This window comes from Podarcis vaucheri (genome assembly GCF_965113315.1).
Source record: "Podarcis vaucheri genome assembly, chromosome: 9".
Taxonomy (NCBI): Eukaryota; Metazoa; Chordata; class Lepidosauria; order Squamata; family Lacertidae; genus Podarcis; species Podarcis vaucheri.
In genome coordinates, this window is record NC_138767.1 from 19,988,516 (window position 1) to 20,006,803 (window position 18,288).

Genomic DNA, 18,288 nt, shown 5'->3' on the forward strand with positions numbered 1-18,288 from the left:
AGCCGGTTTATTAAGAACTTAAGCATCATTGAGAAAAATAAATAAAACAGCATCTACAAGCACCCTAAAATGCTGCATAATCTTGATTTATTGCTTTGCTTTCAAATGTGGCACAGCCAAAAAGGCTGTTATGCACAACACAGCACTGCTGAGTTATATTACATAGGCAAAACCTCTTGGATTTGGATCGAGAAGAGGGAAACTACTTGAATTTGCATAGAGGAACAGGATTTTTACACTCATTATTAACTGGGACCACCTGGGCCTGGCATCTAAATGCCAACATGGAATTAATATGTGTGCATTTGTGTATATCCATGCCTATCCGTCCAACTCTCTCTTCCTTTCTCTATGGCCTTATTTGCACATCATGGTAAACAAAACTATGTTTTACCAAAATTGCACAAACATGGTGAGCTCCCAGAGAGGAACAGGCACCTGCTTAGCTCCTTTCCCCAGTCCTTCTAGCATTGCACCATATGGCATGTCATCCCAACCTGGATCATGGTTAACCATGATCTGTAACCATAGGACAAACCATGGCTATAGACTGTGGTTACAGAGGAAAGACTTCAGCCATGATCTGGGGTTCACACAGCATGCTATGCCAAACCTTGGCTGGGTTGTGTTGCTGTGCTAAAATGAGAACAGCAGGGGTTAGCTCCTGTATGGAGCCAGAATATTTGCATGGTCCTGGTAAGCCAAAGCTTGGTCTGCTGTGATGGGCAAACCAGGCCTAGATATGTGTGCATGCGTGTATGTGTGCATGAATGAATAAGACAATTTCCTAACCATTGCAGTTGTGCTACCGTATTTTTCGCCCCATAGGACGCACCGGCCCATAGGACGCATCAAGTTTTTTGGGGGGGAAATAAAGAAAAAAAATTTATTTTTCCCCCAGGCGCTTGTGGGGCAGGCAGCGGGGAGAAGCGCTCTTCTCCCCGCCGCCCGCCTTCAGATCAGGTCCGGGGACAGCGGGGAGACGAGCTGTGTCTCCCTGCCGTCCCTGGAGCTTGTGGGGCAGGCAGCGGGGAGAAGCGCTCTTCTCCCCCCCGCCCGCCTTGCGATCAGGTCCGGGGACAGCAGGGAGACGCAGCGAGTCTCCCTGCTGTCCCAGGAGTGGTGGGACAGGCAGCGGGGAGAAGTGCTCTTCTCCCCGCCGTCAGCCTCCAAACCACTTCGGGAGACAGCGGGATGGCGGCGTTCCGCCTCCCTCTGTCCCCCGACATTGTGGGGCTGGCGCTGGGGCTCTCCTGAAGCCTGGAGAGTGAGAGGGGTCGGTGCGCACCAACCCCTCTCGCTCTCCAGGCTTCAGTGAAAGCCTGCATTCGCCCCATAGGACGCACCCACATTTCCCCTTCATTTTTGGAGGGGAATAAGTGCGTCCTATAGGGCGAAAAATACGGTAATTTATCTGTTTCTTCTACTTTTAAAAAGGTATTGGGTTTTCCCTGCTCCAGTTTAACTTAAGTGATTGCCCCACTGCAACACCTCACTGCTTTCCTATTCTCAAATTGTGCACAACACTGCGCTGTTAAAAGTGCATTTTATATATATATATATATAAACTGTGCAAATAAATGAGCTGAAACAAATAAAGCCCAATTCACATGAGACTTCTAAGGCATCTGGTGGAATTATTTTTTCTGAGTAATTAGGCCAAGTGCTGGTACAATTCCCTTATGAAAGAAATCACCTTCCTTGCTAGCCAGTTATTTTTCATTGCTGTCAGACAGCACTAAGCTCCACTTCTCTCTATCTTGTATGTGACCCAAAGTATATTGATTACTAATCTTTCAAAACAAGAGGAATCATATCATTGACACAAATATGTTTATGGCCCATGGGATGTTTTCTAAGTCTCTTAGATTTTTTCAAGATATTAAATGTGGTCAATGAAGTCAATGGGAGCCTTGAGCCCTATGCAGTTGTTATGTTGTGCATGCATTCATCATCCTGAATGGACGTGGAACGTAATGTCTGCCTGTGCATTCAGTCTCAAACTGCACACTTGAATCAAACCACATGTAACCCAGTACAGTAGTAATTTTTCCCAATGAATGTGGGAAGAACTCAATTACTGTGGCAAGTTTCATACTATGGTGTGCCTAACCTCCATATGTTGACTGAACATGTGAGAGCGACCTTTTCAAATACATGTTATGTACATGAGAAAACTGTGTATATAGATTTGCTTGACTCAAGTCTTTGTACATAGTCTGTTCGGCATAGACCAATAAATGAAGGTTAGACACATGAATGCCCAAGATTTAATGCAATGATCACTGTCCTGTTCACACACACACACATATGCAGAAATGACATGTACACTAGGCTGATAAAAATCCACATTTTACATCAAGGAAATCCTTTTACATGCATCTGATGCTGTTTGCCTGATGCATATATGATGACTGCATATCTGCATTTTAATTCTATCAGATAAACCATAGAGATTAGGTTATAATATGGTCAGCATTCTGTATCCTATTCTTCTTACTCATCAGTATTTGTTGAGAGCTAACATTACCTGTACGTCATGGTGTGTCATGGTATCAGATTTTAGGATTTCCCCTGCTGTCTGTTTTCACCACCAAGTTATGATGAAGCACAACTCAGGAGACGTTTTGTTTTTCCAGCAGTACAGTAAAGAGAGATTACTTATGCAATTATATTTTAAATAATTTATCCAACATAGCCATTAGTACATTTTCTCAAAACAATAACAACTCACCAGATGTTTCATCAACTCTTTCATCTACCACATGGTCTTTCTGGTGGACCCATTCACTGTTGCATTTGAAGTAGATCTGGGTGGCAGGGCTAGCTTTACAGTACAGGTTCACCGGTTTGTTCTTCACGATGTAGGCCTCTTCAGGCTCAATGAGGAAGTGAGGAAGTGGCTCTGGAGGATCCGAAGGGAAGGTTTCTGGGAGCTCATGAAAAAAGTCATCATCTGCAAGAAAAGGAGTTGGAAGGGAAACATTAACAAGCTGTTAAATAAAATTGAATCTGAACTTGAAAGCTGTTTTTCAGCTTTCACTACAAGAAGAAAATAGAGATGGCAATCCTTACATGAATGATACATATTCTTAGAAGATTGCCCTATGAGTGTTTCTAATAAAAGATATAGCTGATTTTAAGACAGTTTTCGGGGGAATCATTATGACAAAACTGCAGCTATCCTTTCAAGCGGGCGCATTCAATTTTTCCCAACAGCAGGCTCTATTAACACACAGTTACAATACTGGTGACAATGAGATGTACCTGTTTAGATGGATTCAATGTGTACATCTAGAATACTTCTACATGTGGCCTCTTCCTTGCTGAGCAGCATTGATTTCTCAGTATCTTAATAATGTAAGTGTTTCAATAATAATGATAACAGGAGTACGATGGCTTTGCAGGGTTGTATTAAGTTGTTTAACATTGATCAAAACACTTATCTTTTTGCTGTATGGAGTATCTGACTGACTTACAGGCAGAAGGGCATTTATGTGGTATGTTTGGGTTAATCTCTGTTCACCATCGAAGATCTCATGGCTGAAGATTATATTCTTCTACCATATGAGGAATTAAATGCAAATTTTAATCTTAAATCATAGTCTAGGTGGCATTATATGCAAGATTGGTGCCTACTGATTACAAATTTGGCCTAGCCGAACCCTCAAAAACAATTTAATAGAAACTGAGAAGAATGAGACCAAGATCATGTGGGTTACTTATACACCTATGGAAGCCTACTGTGGGCCTTTCCTGAATCAACTGAAAATAATGCTGGTTAAGGTCTCTGGAGCTGATGTGTAGAATTCAATGTAGCAAAAAGAATATTGTTCCACCAGTGCAATCGTTTATGCTTCTCCCAACACACACTGTTCTGCCTTCCAAAATGGATTTGGGGGAGGTGGGGGGGTGCATGGGGCAGGGAGTGTGTGTCGGGATTTAAGCCTGCCTTCAGGAGAAACTGGCCACTCTCCAGGCACCCGGCTTAAATCACCAATTGACCTCCCTGTCTGCATTCCCGGCAAGACCCAGGCAAGGTCACAATCGGCAATCCTCCTCATGCGCGAGGAGAACACACCACTCTTCCCTGCCCCCAGGGGCAGGGGAAAGAGATAGACAGAAACGTATTTACATGCCTTTATTTCTGTCTTTGCAGCGTTACAGAGAAACACGTCTGCTCTCTTCAAACTCCAACAGCAGAGAGACAAACTCCTCCCATACTTCCTGTACAGCTCATATTACACTGTGAGCTAATTCCGGTGCTTTGCACTGTGAAAAGACTGCCCCTTTGTTTCCCACGGAACAGTTCCCAGCATTCCCATTTATGTTTTGCTTTCCAGCTGCCAGCTCGCTGCCGCATTGCTCCTTTTCCGTAACAGTGTGATGGGACAGTTGAATCCAGCCCAAGCTCACTGGGCCAAGGGAAGCTGTCTTATACTGGGCCCATATTGCTCAGTATCATTTAATCTTTCCCAGTCCTATCTAGAAATTCTGAGGATTGAACCCAGGAACCTTCTGCATGCAAAGCAGATTCCTGAACTACATCCTTTATCCGCTGAGACTGCATCCATAAAACCCATCTCAGGTAATACAGGTGTAAAATCTCTTACAGAAGCCAAAATCATCCAGTGAGAGCAATGAGACAAGCAGTAGGGTTTGTTTAACTTTGGCTGCAACCACAGTGAAGACAGTGTGCTATTTACAGTGGTAACCTCGGGTTACAGACGCTTCAGGTTATAGACACTTCAGGTTACAGACTCCACTAACCCAGAAATAGTACCTCGGGTTAAGAACTTTGCTTCAGGATGAGAACAGAAATCATGCAGCAGCAGCGCAGTGGCAGTGGGAGGCCCCATTAGCTAAAGTGGTACCTCATGTTAAGAACAGTTTCAGGTTAAGAATGGACCTCCGGAACAAATTAAGTTCTTAACCAGAGGTACCACTGTACTGTTAATGAATCCTCTTTTCTGTATTTGGCTCCCAGGATAGCTCAGGATAGCCTGATCAGCATGGATAGGTATGATACCAGCATTGGATGGAGTCATAACTACAGGTAGGCTGCAGAGCGAGGGGCATCGATAAACATAGGATGAACATCTGTTACCCTTCACAATGACTACCACTCACCATGACTGGAATCCAGATTCAATTATGAACTCATAATTTCCTTTGGTTGCTTTGAGAATTATGCACAGGGATTGCAATTCGGAAGTGACCTGACATCACAGACCCATTTCAATGAACCCAAGTAAGTTAACCATAATCCTCCTGCTCTGTGATCTCATAATCAACTTCAGCTTCTTACATCAGTATGGTAATTCCTTTCACTGAACTAAACTGACCTAAACTGCTGGGAATGAACTAATTTTCAGACAGCCTCATCATTCTCCTTTGTTAGAATCTTAAAACAACAACAACAACCATTCTGTTCTTTAAAGGGGAAAATCACAGTGATTCGCAGGGAAAAGCTCATCCCGCTGGCTTTAAACTCTAGCGTCAATATGCAAGAGTATCCAAGATGCCCAAGACAAACAGTTCTCACAGTGGTAAAAGGATGAGGGAGCAGTAACTATTGACAGATCTATCAGTAAGAAGCTGACAGTCCTGAAGGCCTTATTCAATCTCCTCTTTTCTGCCTCTGAAGCAGTTATCGTTATAGGCAGTGACCGACGCCGGAGATGATCAATAAAAGCGCCACAGAATATCAAACTAGAAATACTGCAGAAGGTTAGCTCTCCCCTTTGTGTCAGTCTTCATGAAGATTAAATGTCAGTCAACTACCTTTCTTTACACTAGATATACCTATATTTTCCTGTGTCCAGAATTACAGAGGATATGAAAGACTCTTCCTCCAGCCACAGCTTTTGTAGACAGACAGATAAAGAAAGAACAATGACAGATGAAAGGGATTGGATAGATTGCTACCACGATATCTATCTCCATAGCTAGAGTTACACCATGTCTTTATTGGATGTAGGTAAATCAAGAGGGTTTGAGGTTTCATGGACCTCCGGAGCCTCTCAAACTGTATTAGAAGAATGCAAACCTTTCCACAGTCATTTAAAAGCACAGTATTTAACTGTTTATGAAACACAAATCAATAAAAAGCACTGTCATTTAAAACACTGTATTTAACTCTTTTTGCAATCAAATCAGTTTTTTAAAAATTAAAAAAGCAATAAATTCATGTTGCTGCATACAGTCGCACCACTACTGGGAGTAGTATGGTAAAGAACTGGAAATGCCCCCCCCCCGAACTGGTAAAAAAGCTGCAGATAAGGCTGAAACGTCCCTGAAAAATTGAACCAGTCTGTAACAAAACTCTTTTTGCTTCCTACTAAATCCCTGAGGAAACACCAATTTGACCTCAACATTTTCCTTTAAGTGAACTAAGGTACCAGGGTCTGTTTACACATTGCCAAAAGAGTTATTGGAGTCCTAAACAACTTAGGCCAAGGATCTCAAGAGTTCCCTGGGAAGAGGGTTCAAACAACTCTTGAAATTGTAGCTCTATGAGAAGGCAAAAGGTCTCCTAACAACTCTCAGAACCCTTGACAAACTACAGCTCCCATGATTCCTTAGGTGAAATCTTACCATTTAAAGTGGTTTAATATTGCTTTAAATGTATAGTGTGAATGTGACCTAAATTAAGCCAAAGTTTGGTTTAGCATGTTGCTCAAACTGGGAATCATGGCTAAGCTCTCTCCTCAGTAAGTATGTGTCCACACATTCACAGCAGCTTGGTGAGTCAACGTCTGGCGAAGCATTTTGTGTGATCTAGCAAAATGAGTGAAAGGAGGCGTTTCAATGCCGATTAAAAACCAATATGATCATTATCAAATATGAACACTCTGCCTGATTTGCAGATTTTGGATTTGTTTTGGAAGCATGTGGCGTAGTATCAATGGGGACCATTGATACCATACCATGGTTTAAATTGATGTATGTGTGTATGTGTTGCTGATTTTCAATTGCCTTATTTACATCTACCCCACCCTCTCTTTAGCCATTTTGTGCTTGCATCCGCAAATACTTTTCAAAGATGCAAGCAGAAAGAAGAAGATTGTGAATAAGACCTCACATGCACACATGCACAAAAACAAAGTATAAAGTGTAATCATTAGAGATGAGTCACCCCCCCCCCATAGCCTCAGGGCACATCTTTTTCTTCTGGTCATTTAATTGCAAATCAGCAAAGAGACAGATGGAAACTAACAAAATAGGCATATGTTTTATAATTAAACAAGTATTGCCTTGCTAATTCCTGGCGACTGCAAAAAAGTATTGTTTTTCATTGAGAGCTCCCAACACATTTACTGAAGATAATGTTCATAACCGTGCTATCAAAGAGTAAACTAGAATTTCTCTGCTGTACTTAAAAGTTCCAGATTTGTGATATATAGATCTCTGACAAAGAGCCTTGTTTCAAATAAGGACCTTTCCCTGACAACATATTTTACATTGTTCTTTGAGAGATCAAGCCTGCAATCCTTTACTCACTTTCCTGGGAGTAGGGCCTATTGAATTCAAGGGTGCTTACTTTTGCTGCCTGTGGACAAACGCTGGCTCCCTTGGCTTGAAGCGAGATGAGTGCCTCACCCCACAGTCGCTTTTGACTGGACTTAACCATCCAGGGGTCCTTTACCTTACCTTACCTTAGCCTACTTTTGAGTAGACATAGAAGTAAGATTGCACTGTGAGAAAACAACCACCCACGCAGCATTGCTGAGAAGAGAATGGCATTCATTTTACACATTTGCCTCAAAATGTTTTTCAGACAAGCATGTTCTCATTCATTTGCGGGGTTTACATTTTTCATTATTCACCAAGATAATAGCTGTGCAGAAGAGAATGCCTAATAATGGAACAATGATTGGATTTTTCTACACCCTATGAAAAAAGCACCCAAACAATCAGATGGAACATTCTCATCTCCATCAGCATTCCAGGTCTCTAGCCTACACATCTGCTGCACACCACTAAGGAGTAATAGGCACAGCCTTATCAGACTGATGGAATCAATGCGGGAAACTCGGTTTGTGCTTTTCTGGGTTCTCAGATGCGATTAGATCTCCTGAAGCAAGAGCACAAAACGTTATTTCCTTTTCTCCCAGGCAGACAAACTATGTCTTTACAAGTTCTGTTTCTGTATATACCTTAGATAAACAGCTATAACGGTGGGAGCGTGGGGGAGAGCAAATCACAACCTAGGCATGCTTAAGCACAGTCAAAATGTGCCCTCGTATCTCACTGTTGCTGTGTGATAGCCTTGCTATAATCCACAAAATGTGGAGCATTAATTCAACTCACCTGAATCAGAGCTAAGGCAGAATCCTGCTTTCCTTGTAAATGAAATGATAACTGAACAGTCTTTGTACATGAACAGGGGGCTTCTCCCTCACCATTAACTACATCAGGACACATATACATCAGGGATTCACAAGAACACTGCAGGGCAAAAGGAGTCCCTCATTTTGGTCAGCAAGCACTGTGAAGATTAAAACTTACATTCTGGCATGCTTGAATGATTTCAGTGGGGCACTTCAATGTAACTGGATCAGCAAGTGGGAATAAGGCAGAGTAGAGAGAAGAAATAAACTGAAACCGCTTTACCACACTGGCACAGCCACTTCCGTTCTAGGAAGCACAACCAAAATGCTTTCCCAGGACTTCACTGACCACAGTCTTCTTGGGGCTGAGCACTGAGTTCTTAAAAACACAAAGTAAATGCAGAAAGGCAATAAGGAGAATGCACCTAGCACAGTTTGCTTAGTTTCACGTAACCACAGCACAGGCCATCAAGGGAGTGGATTTTAGGACACGGCTAATAGGGATAAATGCTATTGTTACATTTGAGGTGTCTTTTGGATTTTCTGCCTCAGGCAACAAAGTATCTTGGGCCCTCTCTGGAATGCAGCCTCAGCCTGTTTCCAAAGCTCAAAATGTTAAGAATACTTTTAACGTTTCTAGTAAATCCATTTTCATTCTATCCAGTGTTCCAGAATGCCCTGGGTTATCCATTTACTAATCCATCACAGGCCTTATAGTAGAGAGGGAAGAAAAGAGAGCAAACTCTAGACAAAAGAACCAAGGAGTCCAGTTGTTGCTATATTTAGAGACCCAACAGGAGCATTGTAGTCTAACATTTATGTACAAAGGAACACTAACAATAGAAAGTCAATGTAACTTATACTGGTGTAATTTATGCTAGCACAAGCCACCCTATTCCAAACTCGATTCAGGAGGAGTTCAACTCACACCTCCTATTTTTCTGGCCTTTTTCTGCTAAGGTGCAGGGTCACATGACCAAGCTGAAAGGGGGTTGGTATAGGTATAACTCTCTCCTTTCTCCACCCCCCCCATGTCCTTGGAATCTCCTAGCTTAGCCAGGGAAGCCAAAGATCCACCAACTCCAGGCTTTCTCATTCTGGTGGATGTTGAGTTTGGATTGTGCTATAAGCCTATTCTACATACTGATTCCCATTCCTAGGAGTTCCAGGCCTGCAATCTACTACAAGTGCCATAACCACCATGTTAAGTTTTTTTGTCATGGTATTTTAGTAAACAATAAAATAGACAGCAAAAAAGGCAAACATTAATGGTAAAAATAATAGTATGAATTCAGTACAATGAGCTTTTTTCATGTTCTGAGTATTTTATAATGGTTTTAAATATAGTATAGCTGTAATGGTTCTAGGGGTTGCTCGTGCGTAAGTTGCCGCCACTCCTGGTTAGGTTACCTGGTTAAACCCTTTCTGTCTGGGCAGCCTCTAGCTTCGTGGCTGTCTCAGTCGCTGGCAGAATCCGTCAGTGGGCGTTTCTTGAGCTTCTTCCTGCAAAGAAGTTCTTTGACGCCAAGTCTCCTCCTACTCTCCCTGTGCGGAAGTCTTCTGCGCAGGGAGGGTGTGGGCAGCAGAGTACCCGTACTCTCTCCGCTGGTCTCCGGCGAGGAGTCTTGGAGCCTCCTCTCCGATTCCCCCATCTGCCCCCCTTCTCAACTGGTGTTACGCTGATTTCCTTCACCAGCAGATGGGCTGCCTCTCTCCCTACTGGGACCCTCTCCGGCATCCCTCTGGAGCCTTCCCTCCGCCTCCAGCTCCAATGGCAGTTCCCTGACAATAGCATTAGTCTAAATCGAAGTTATGATGACCTACTGGGTTACTTTGAACTGAAAGTTCTGGGCCTTAGACTTGTCTTTTTTTAATGCTGTACTTCAGTTCCTGAAAAGGTGATAATCAGAATTGGTGGTACATGGGTTAAGAGGAAACCCAGCCTTAACTTTTGCCCAAACAAACATGTCCTTGATTTTTCAAAGCAATATTGGAGCCCAATGCTTCTTTCCACTCTATTGGTCAGAAACAGCTAGCAGAAGTATTCGTGATCATTCTCCAAAGTGATCACAGGACCTGTTCATGCACAATATTACTTCTCTTCTAGAAAATGTCACATTCATCCTTATTCTAGCGTACTAAAAATATGATCAACCTGGGCAAGAGACCTGATGATTAGCTAAACGGCTTTCACTTAAGCAATTCATTTTTATTGAGGAATAAACTTTACAATGTCCACTTCTGCAGACTTAATCCACTGTCTTGAAATACTTGCAAACCTAAATTCAGAATTATTATTTTTCTACCTTCATGCTTCAGCACTGTAAAGGTAAAGGGACCCCTGACCATTAAGTCCAGTTGCGGACTACTCAGGGGTTGCGGCGCTCATCTCGCTTTACCGTAAGAGGGAGCCTGCATTTGTCCGCTCCGCAGACAGTTTTTCCGGGTCATGTGGCCAGGATGACTAAGTTGCTTCTGGCAAACCAGAGCAGCACACGAAAATGCCGTTTACCTTCCCGCCAGAGCGGTACCTATTTATCTACTTGCACTTTGATGTGCTTTTGAACTGCTAGGTTGGCAGGAGCAGGGACCAAGTAACGGGAGCTCACCCTGTCGCGGGTATTCAAACTGCCGACCTTCTGATCAGCAAGCCCTAGGCTCTGTGGTTTAGAACACAGCGCCACCTGCGTACCCTCAGCATTGTACTTGTGCATATTAAAATAAGTGACCCAGAGCATCACCTTGTAAAAATACTAGATGTCAGCGAAGTCAAGAAACTTTAAATTATCTACAGGGAGTGGCCCAAGTTATGTCTGACACATCATCTGGCTGTAATTGGTACTGTGGTCTAAGAATGAGAGCACAGTCCAGCCAAAGCTAAACCCCCAAGGCTGCAATCCTATAAATGCACCTGGAAGTGAGACCAATTCAACTCAGTGGGTCTTAATTCAGAGTAGACATTTGTTGGGTTGCATTGTCTCATCAGTCTCAGCGGACAAAAGCAAACCTCTGATGAGGTAAGTGATTCCTGCAAGATTGCACCAGTTTCATACCCTCCAAAATTTCTTCTGATGAAAATAGGGACGTCCTATTCCATCATCATTTATTCCCCACTTGACTGGGTTGCCTTAGCCACTCTGGACTCCCAACATATATAAAAATATAATAAAACATTAAGCATCATCACCCTAATTCAGTAAGGTGAGTGGATTCTTTATGGTGTCCCCATGGCTATGGAATCCCCTCTCACTGGACTAACACAATGCAGGTTTTTGGGAAGCCCTGAAGATTTATTTTCCAACTGGCCTTCCAGGTGTGTGATGGCCTGTCTCAATACTTTTTGTAAAATAAATAAATAAATAAAAATGTACTGTTAAATATTCTAAAATGATTTACATTTAGTACTACTGCATTCTTAAATGCTGTATTTTTTTATTCTATTTTGACTGTAAGCCTCTTTGGATGGGCACATGTTCTGAGAAGGAGCCAAAAAATATTTTAAATACTTTAATAATAATAATAATAATAATAATAATAATAATAATAATAATACAGGTTCCATACACTAATACATTTATTTCTATATTGCCAGACTTGTTGCTACAGATCTAGAATAAATTCTCACCCATTCACATAACGTATCTTTTTCTAAATCTCAGGGATTAAATTATTATTACTTACATCATAATACATATGACTATTATCTTCCTGAGATCTAAAGCAAATTCTTCTCAAATGGAATTTACTTTGGGATAGTTCAAGAGCAATTTAAAAGAAATAGCTGCCAAGGTAATTCCATTCGCTTTTGGATTCCATCGCTCAGTGAAATCTTTTGCAATACATTACAACAAAGGCAGCTGGAGTTAACTGCATGTTTGGGATTTGTGCTAAGTTTTTAAATGTTATGATTAAAGGGTTTTCTGGAAGAACAAATCCTGTTTTGTGTGAAATTAACAGCAGGTGCCACTTTGGACAGGCAACTTTATTAGGCAGGAGATAATGTCTTGTTTTTAGTGTGTTTCTTTCCAAAGGGACTATTACTCACTAGTGCTTAAAAATACACAACCCTCCCTTTTTGCAACCAGCCAACTAAAGTAGGTAAATATGTATGGCAGCTCGTAAACTCTGTCACAGAAAATCGTATTTCAAATATTGGTAAGTTCAACATATCCCTTACAATTTTTATCCCACCCTTCAGGTATGGTCAGTTCAGGTGTATTATATTGTCCACAACTCCATTTTACCTGCAAAAGAAAAGCTAAGAGGTTGTGGCAGACTCGGTAAACTTTATGGCTGAGAAAGAACCCAGGTCTCTCAACATTTCATTCAAGCTGCTCTTCTGTCTTGCACAATGCTCTAAAACAATGTGCAGTGCAACAAAGGGGCCAAGTTATTCACATGCAGAAGAAAATTTAGGATTTAGGACATGTACATAAGTTAGCTCTTGCTTTTGGGGTGCATACCTACATAAGATCTTATTTTATTTTGTGAACCACCCTGAGACCCTCGGGTATAGGACAGTATATAAATTCAATCATCATCATCATCATCATCATCATCATCTTACAGTCTTACTACATGAAGCTGCTGAAGGCTAAATCACACCACCATTCATTTTTCATCATTAGGGTGGGGCACATTAAAGCAGTTTCTCACACCAACATGTTTCCACCAATTACAAATTAGGTATAGCTGGCTAACCAAACTATTAAAAGTGTTATGGACTAGTAGGGTTTGTTTTTTTTTGGGGGGGGGGGCTATCTGCAAGACTGGTATAAATAAGACTATGGCAAATGCAAACTTCTGCAGATCTTACCTGCCTTATCACCTGAAAGCAATTGTTCCAGGTGACCAGGAAGTGGGGTATTTACAAATCTCTCCTAGTTGCTGTGGCAGAAATTCAATAATTGGCTGCCAACATGGAGTTGGTTTGGCTCAGTTTATCAAAAGAACTTCATTTGAAAAGAAAGGTTGCCATGCCCATTTAAGGTGCGGGGGGGGGGAGATGCTATGGAAACTTTCTTCTAATTATTACAAAGCTTTGCATGGATATTCCTTTGTGCTATCACCTTTTCTTTTTATTTGTTTAAGACTAATAAAATATTTAAGCTCTAAAAATAAAGGAAATGTGGATCACAAATTGAGTAGGGAACTTTATCTGCGCAGCTTTTCTCATGCAACAAAAGCACGTAGTCTGTAGATCATAAGCACTCAAAAGTGTGAGCTCTGGGCACTTTATCTAATTAGGAAACTGACACTAGTCAAATTAGATGCGGTTGTGATGTGACGGCAGATTATGAGCAGTTCACTATCATTAATATAAGGTGTTCGCTTTCCTTGTATAACTGATTTTTGGATTTGGAGGGGCAATGGCTTGGCAGAAGAATTCAGGGTCAAAAGATACAATCTCATCTTTTCAATTTGCTCGTAAAGCTTGAATGCATTATTCCATTTGGCTTTTGTTTGTTCTCCCTAAAAGCCTGTCTTCTGAGCAGTTGGAGCTTCTGAACCACCTGCAACACGAGAAATATTTTCCCTCTCTACCACCATTAGTAGTCCTAATGGTTGACATGGGGTCACAGAATTATTGCACCTCTAAGCAACATCATTTCCTTCCCAGTGTAAGGCTTCATTTTTCTTTGACACATTAGTCCTGAAACTGCTTCAGGCTCTTGACCCTCCTTTAACCTTGATAACTAATTAAAGATGGACAAGGCTTAGGCTAAAATAGTTTTTGTTAAACCTATTCATTCTTAAGTCCCCTTAAGGCACACTTTGTCACTTAGGACACAGTTTGGCATATTTACATGAAGATGAAAGCTGATGCTAGAACACAGAACAAGGAGCAAGAGACACACACAGAGAAGTATAACTTTTGTGGCGTCTGTTATATATATGGCACTCAAAATATACATCCAACAAAAATGCTAGGTTTCCTACTAATGCTCTCAAGCATGTGGTGTAAATTATCCTAGAAGATGATATTCCTTTACAGTCATAAATGAGGTTGTTGTTCTTTAGCACAGCTGATAGCTGGACACAGAACTCTGATAAATGTCAATATTAAAGTTTGTTCATTATAAAGATATACTTTGCTCTTATACAAACATACCTTGTTCACACAAGGTATTTTCCCCAGGAAAATATTAACCACATTGAGCACTATGCCCAGTGGAAAAATATAGGACCCTCTGGGGTTCTTTTTCAAACTCAGTAATAGTTTGTGCCATTAAATGTGTATCAAATGATAAATATCATGCTGAATATGCCACTTTCTCATTGTTACTGATGATGGGCCAGAATAAGGTAATGACTAGAGTATGCAGTTTGGCCAATATATCCATATATGTCTGTCCAGCGGCGTAGCGTGGGTTGTCAGCACCCGGGGCAAGGCAAGTAATTTGCACCCCCTAACCCGGGGCAAGGCAAGTAATTTGTGCCCCCTAACCCCTAACCTGCTGCCGCTGCCAGCTTCTTCTTGCTGCTGCCTGGTCTGGTCTGGTGTGGTTCTCTCCCGCACTCAGCGCTGCACTGGGCGGCCGCTGCACTGTCCCTCCCCCAGATAGTCCCTCGCTCTCTCTGCACACCGCACGCCTGGCACCCACCCCCTCCACAGTGGGCGGCGACCCAGCGGCTCGGATCGGATTCGCACAGCCAGCACTGCAGTGAGAGAGAGTGAGTGAGCCAGGTAGGGGCAGAGAGCTGCGAGTGCGAGCGCCCCCCCCCAGATGTTGCGCCCAGTGCAGCCGGCCCCCCCTGCACCCCCCACGCTATGCCACTGTGTCTGTCTGTCTGTCTGTACTACTTTTAACCGCATCTAGGTATTAAACCAGCTTACAAAAAATAAAAACATACCATATGCCAAATTTTAAACATGAAATTTTAAGCATCAAAGAATAAAGCATCAGAAAAGCATTTGTAAAGGACTCCTGAAATGAAACTGCTTTAATCTGGCTTCTGAAGGCCAGCAGGGACTATGCCTCCCTGATTTCTAACGAGAAGGAATCCCAGAGTGGTTCCACTGCAATGAAGGCATGACTCCTCATTGACATGAGTCCTTAAGGTACCCTGGGCCGAAGTTGTTCAGGGCTTTGTACCCTGGTGCAAGAACATTGAACCTGGCCCAGGAATAGGTGGGAAGTCAGTTATAGCTCTTTTACCACCACTGTCATGAATTGGTGGTAGTCTATTAAACTGTATTACTTGAATCCCATTTCCACGAAGCTAACTGGGCTTTATTTGGCAATCACATGCCAAATGTAAATAATCAAGTGCTGTGCAAGCTGGGCGGGGGGGGGGCAATACTTTGGTTTTTAATACTGTATTTGAGTAGTGCTCTGTGCAAAGCCAAAATCTGATGCCCCTGCCACTCGCCTACTGTTCTGCTCAACTCACTATTTCATAGTTGTGATGCCCTGTGGCTCATCCTAGGCTCTGCACCCAGTGCAGCGGAACCTGTCGCACTGCCCTAAATCTGCTTCTGGTACAAGCAGTTAAGAATTACTTCTATTAGCACTCACATATTATTTGTCTAGAGTTTTGCAACCCTCCTTTTTTAAAGAAGATGGAACCAAATACTTTCCCTTAATATAGGAAACATAATCCTGAAGAAGACAACACAGAAAACAGCTTGTTCAGAATTACACAGTCTTCTAGCTCAATTAAAATGGCTTGCATGTAATATAAATGCATCTTCCTTATGATCAAGTATTACTTTTTAGATATCATCCCATTACTTTATTCCTTGGATCCTAATGGTATGCATTATTTGCCCGACACTAGTTATCTAATGCACCTACTGCCAATTTTGCAAGAATCATAAATCCTTCTCTTTGTGACTGATTTATTTCTGCATAAGTCCCAATTGCATTAGAAGTCCATTAGTGACATTCTAGAGAGAAGGCTGGCAAGAAAAAAGCCCACACTTAAAAAAACTAATAAATATAATGACTATCTTAATATTGAATTAGGCAGTCTTGTTCTCAAGCACTAAGATGTTAATTACGAACTCAAAATAAAGCTTCAAATAGAAATGCAGCATAAGCAAAACCAGTACATCATTGTACCCAGCACCATTCCCAAATTCAAAGTAATAGGATCAAGACTAGGGTGAATGGGTTTGGGGTGCATGTTGGTTTACAATTATATTATACAGAAGATGAACATGAGATACGGTCCTGGTTCAAACTATGGCTTTCCAGCCCTGTACAGGGGTACCTCTGGATGCGAACGGGATCCGTTCCAGAGCCCCGTTCGCATCCTGAAGAGAATGCAACCCACGTCTGTGCATCTACGTGTGCGCGGGTCGCGATTCGCTGCTTCTGCGCATGATGTCATTTTGAGTGTCCACGCATGCGCGAGCGGCGAAACCCGGAAGTAACGCGTTCCGTTACTTCCGGGTCGCTGCAGAGTGCAACCTGAAAATGTTCAACCTGAAGCAACTTTAACCCGAGGTATGACTGCACAAATATGCTGGTTCCCACAGAAGAATCATAGAATCATAGAATCATAGAGTTGGAAGAGACCACAAGGGCCATCGAGTCCAACCCCCTGCCAAGCAGGAAACACCATCAGAGCACTCCTGACATATGGATGTCAAGCCTCTGCTTAAAGACCTCCAAAGTAGGAGACTCCACCACACTCCTTGGCAGCAAATTCCACTGTCGAACAGCTCTCACTGTCAGGAAGTTCTTCCTAATGTTTAGGTGGAATCTTCTTTCTTGTAGTTTGGATCCATTGCTCCGTGTCCGCTTCTCCGGAGCAGCAGAAAACAACCTTTCTCCCTCCTCCATGTGACATCCTTTTATATATTTGAACATGGCTATCATATCACCCCTTAACCTCCTCTTCTCCAGGCTAAACATGCCCAGCTCCCTTAGCCGTTCCTCATAAGGCATCGTTTCCAGGCCTTTGACCATTTTGGTTGCCCTCCTCTGGACACGTTCCAGTTTGTCAGTGTCCTTCTTGAATTGTGGTGCCCAGAACTGGACACAGTACTCCAGGTGTGGTCTGACCAGAGCAGAATACAGTGGCACTATTACTTCCCTTGATCTAGATGCTATACTCCTATTGATGCAGCCCAGAATTGCATTGGCTTTTTTAGCTGCCGCGTCACACTGTTGGCTCATGTCAAGTTTGTGGTCAACCAAGACTCCTAGATCCTTTTCACATGTACTGCTCTCGAGCCAGGTGTCGCCCATCTTGTATTTGTGCCTCTCATTTTTTTTGCCCAAGTGCAATACTTTACATTTCTCCCTGTTAAAATTCATCTTGTTTATTTTTGCCCAGTTCTCTAATCTGTCAAGGTCGTTTTGAAGTGTGATCCTGTCCTCTGGGGTGTTAGCCACCCCTCCCAGTTTGGTGTCATCTGCAAATTTGATCAGGATGCCCTTGAGTCCATCATCCAAGTCATTGATAAAGATGTTGAATAAGACCGGGCCCAAGACAGAACCCTGTGGCACCCCACTAGTCACTCTTCTCCAGGATGAAGAGGAACCATTGATGAGCACCCTTTGGGTTCGGTCAATCAGCCAGTTACAAATCCACTGAGTGGTAGCATAGTCAAGACCGCATTTTACCAGCTTCTTTACAAGAATATCATGGGGCACCTTGTCAAATGCCTTGCTGAAATCAAGGTAGGCTACATCCACTGCGTTCCCTTCATCTACCAGGCTTGTAATTCTGTCAAAAAACGAGATCAGGTTAGTCTGACATGACTTATTTTTCAGAAATCCATGCTGACTATAGAACAATTCTTGGCTACAGATTGTGGTTAAGGAGAGAGCATAATCATGATCCTAGGTTCAGATGGCATGCTAAGCCAAAGTTTGGTTTAGACGCCATGCCAAACAAGTTGCAGTTTCCTCCCTGGCAGCCAGCACACTAGCACTGAGCCTTTGTTTGGCATAGCACTACATGCAAACATGGCAATGATGAGCCTTATGTTTGAATGCTT

The 18,288-nt window shown here is 42.5% G+C and overlaps 1 protein-coding gene across 3 annotated transcripts in view; it reads right to left on the bottom strand.

Annotated features, from left to right (window-relative positions):
* UNC5C (unc-5 netrin receptor C) overlaps positions 1 to 18,288 on the bottom strand; it is a 319,406-nt gene that overhangs the window by 125,955 nt on the left and 175,163 nt on the right. For all 3 annotated transcript variants that reach the window (XM_082236367.1, XM_082236368.1, XM_082236366.1), the window contains exon 2: positions 2,735 to 2,956. In XM_082236367.1, the coding sequence (XP_082092493.1) occupies positions 2,735 to 2,956 (222 nt within the window). The remainder of the gene's footprint in view (positions 1 to 2,734; positions 2,957 to 18,288) is intronic.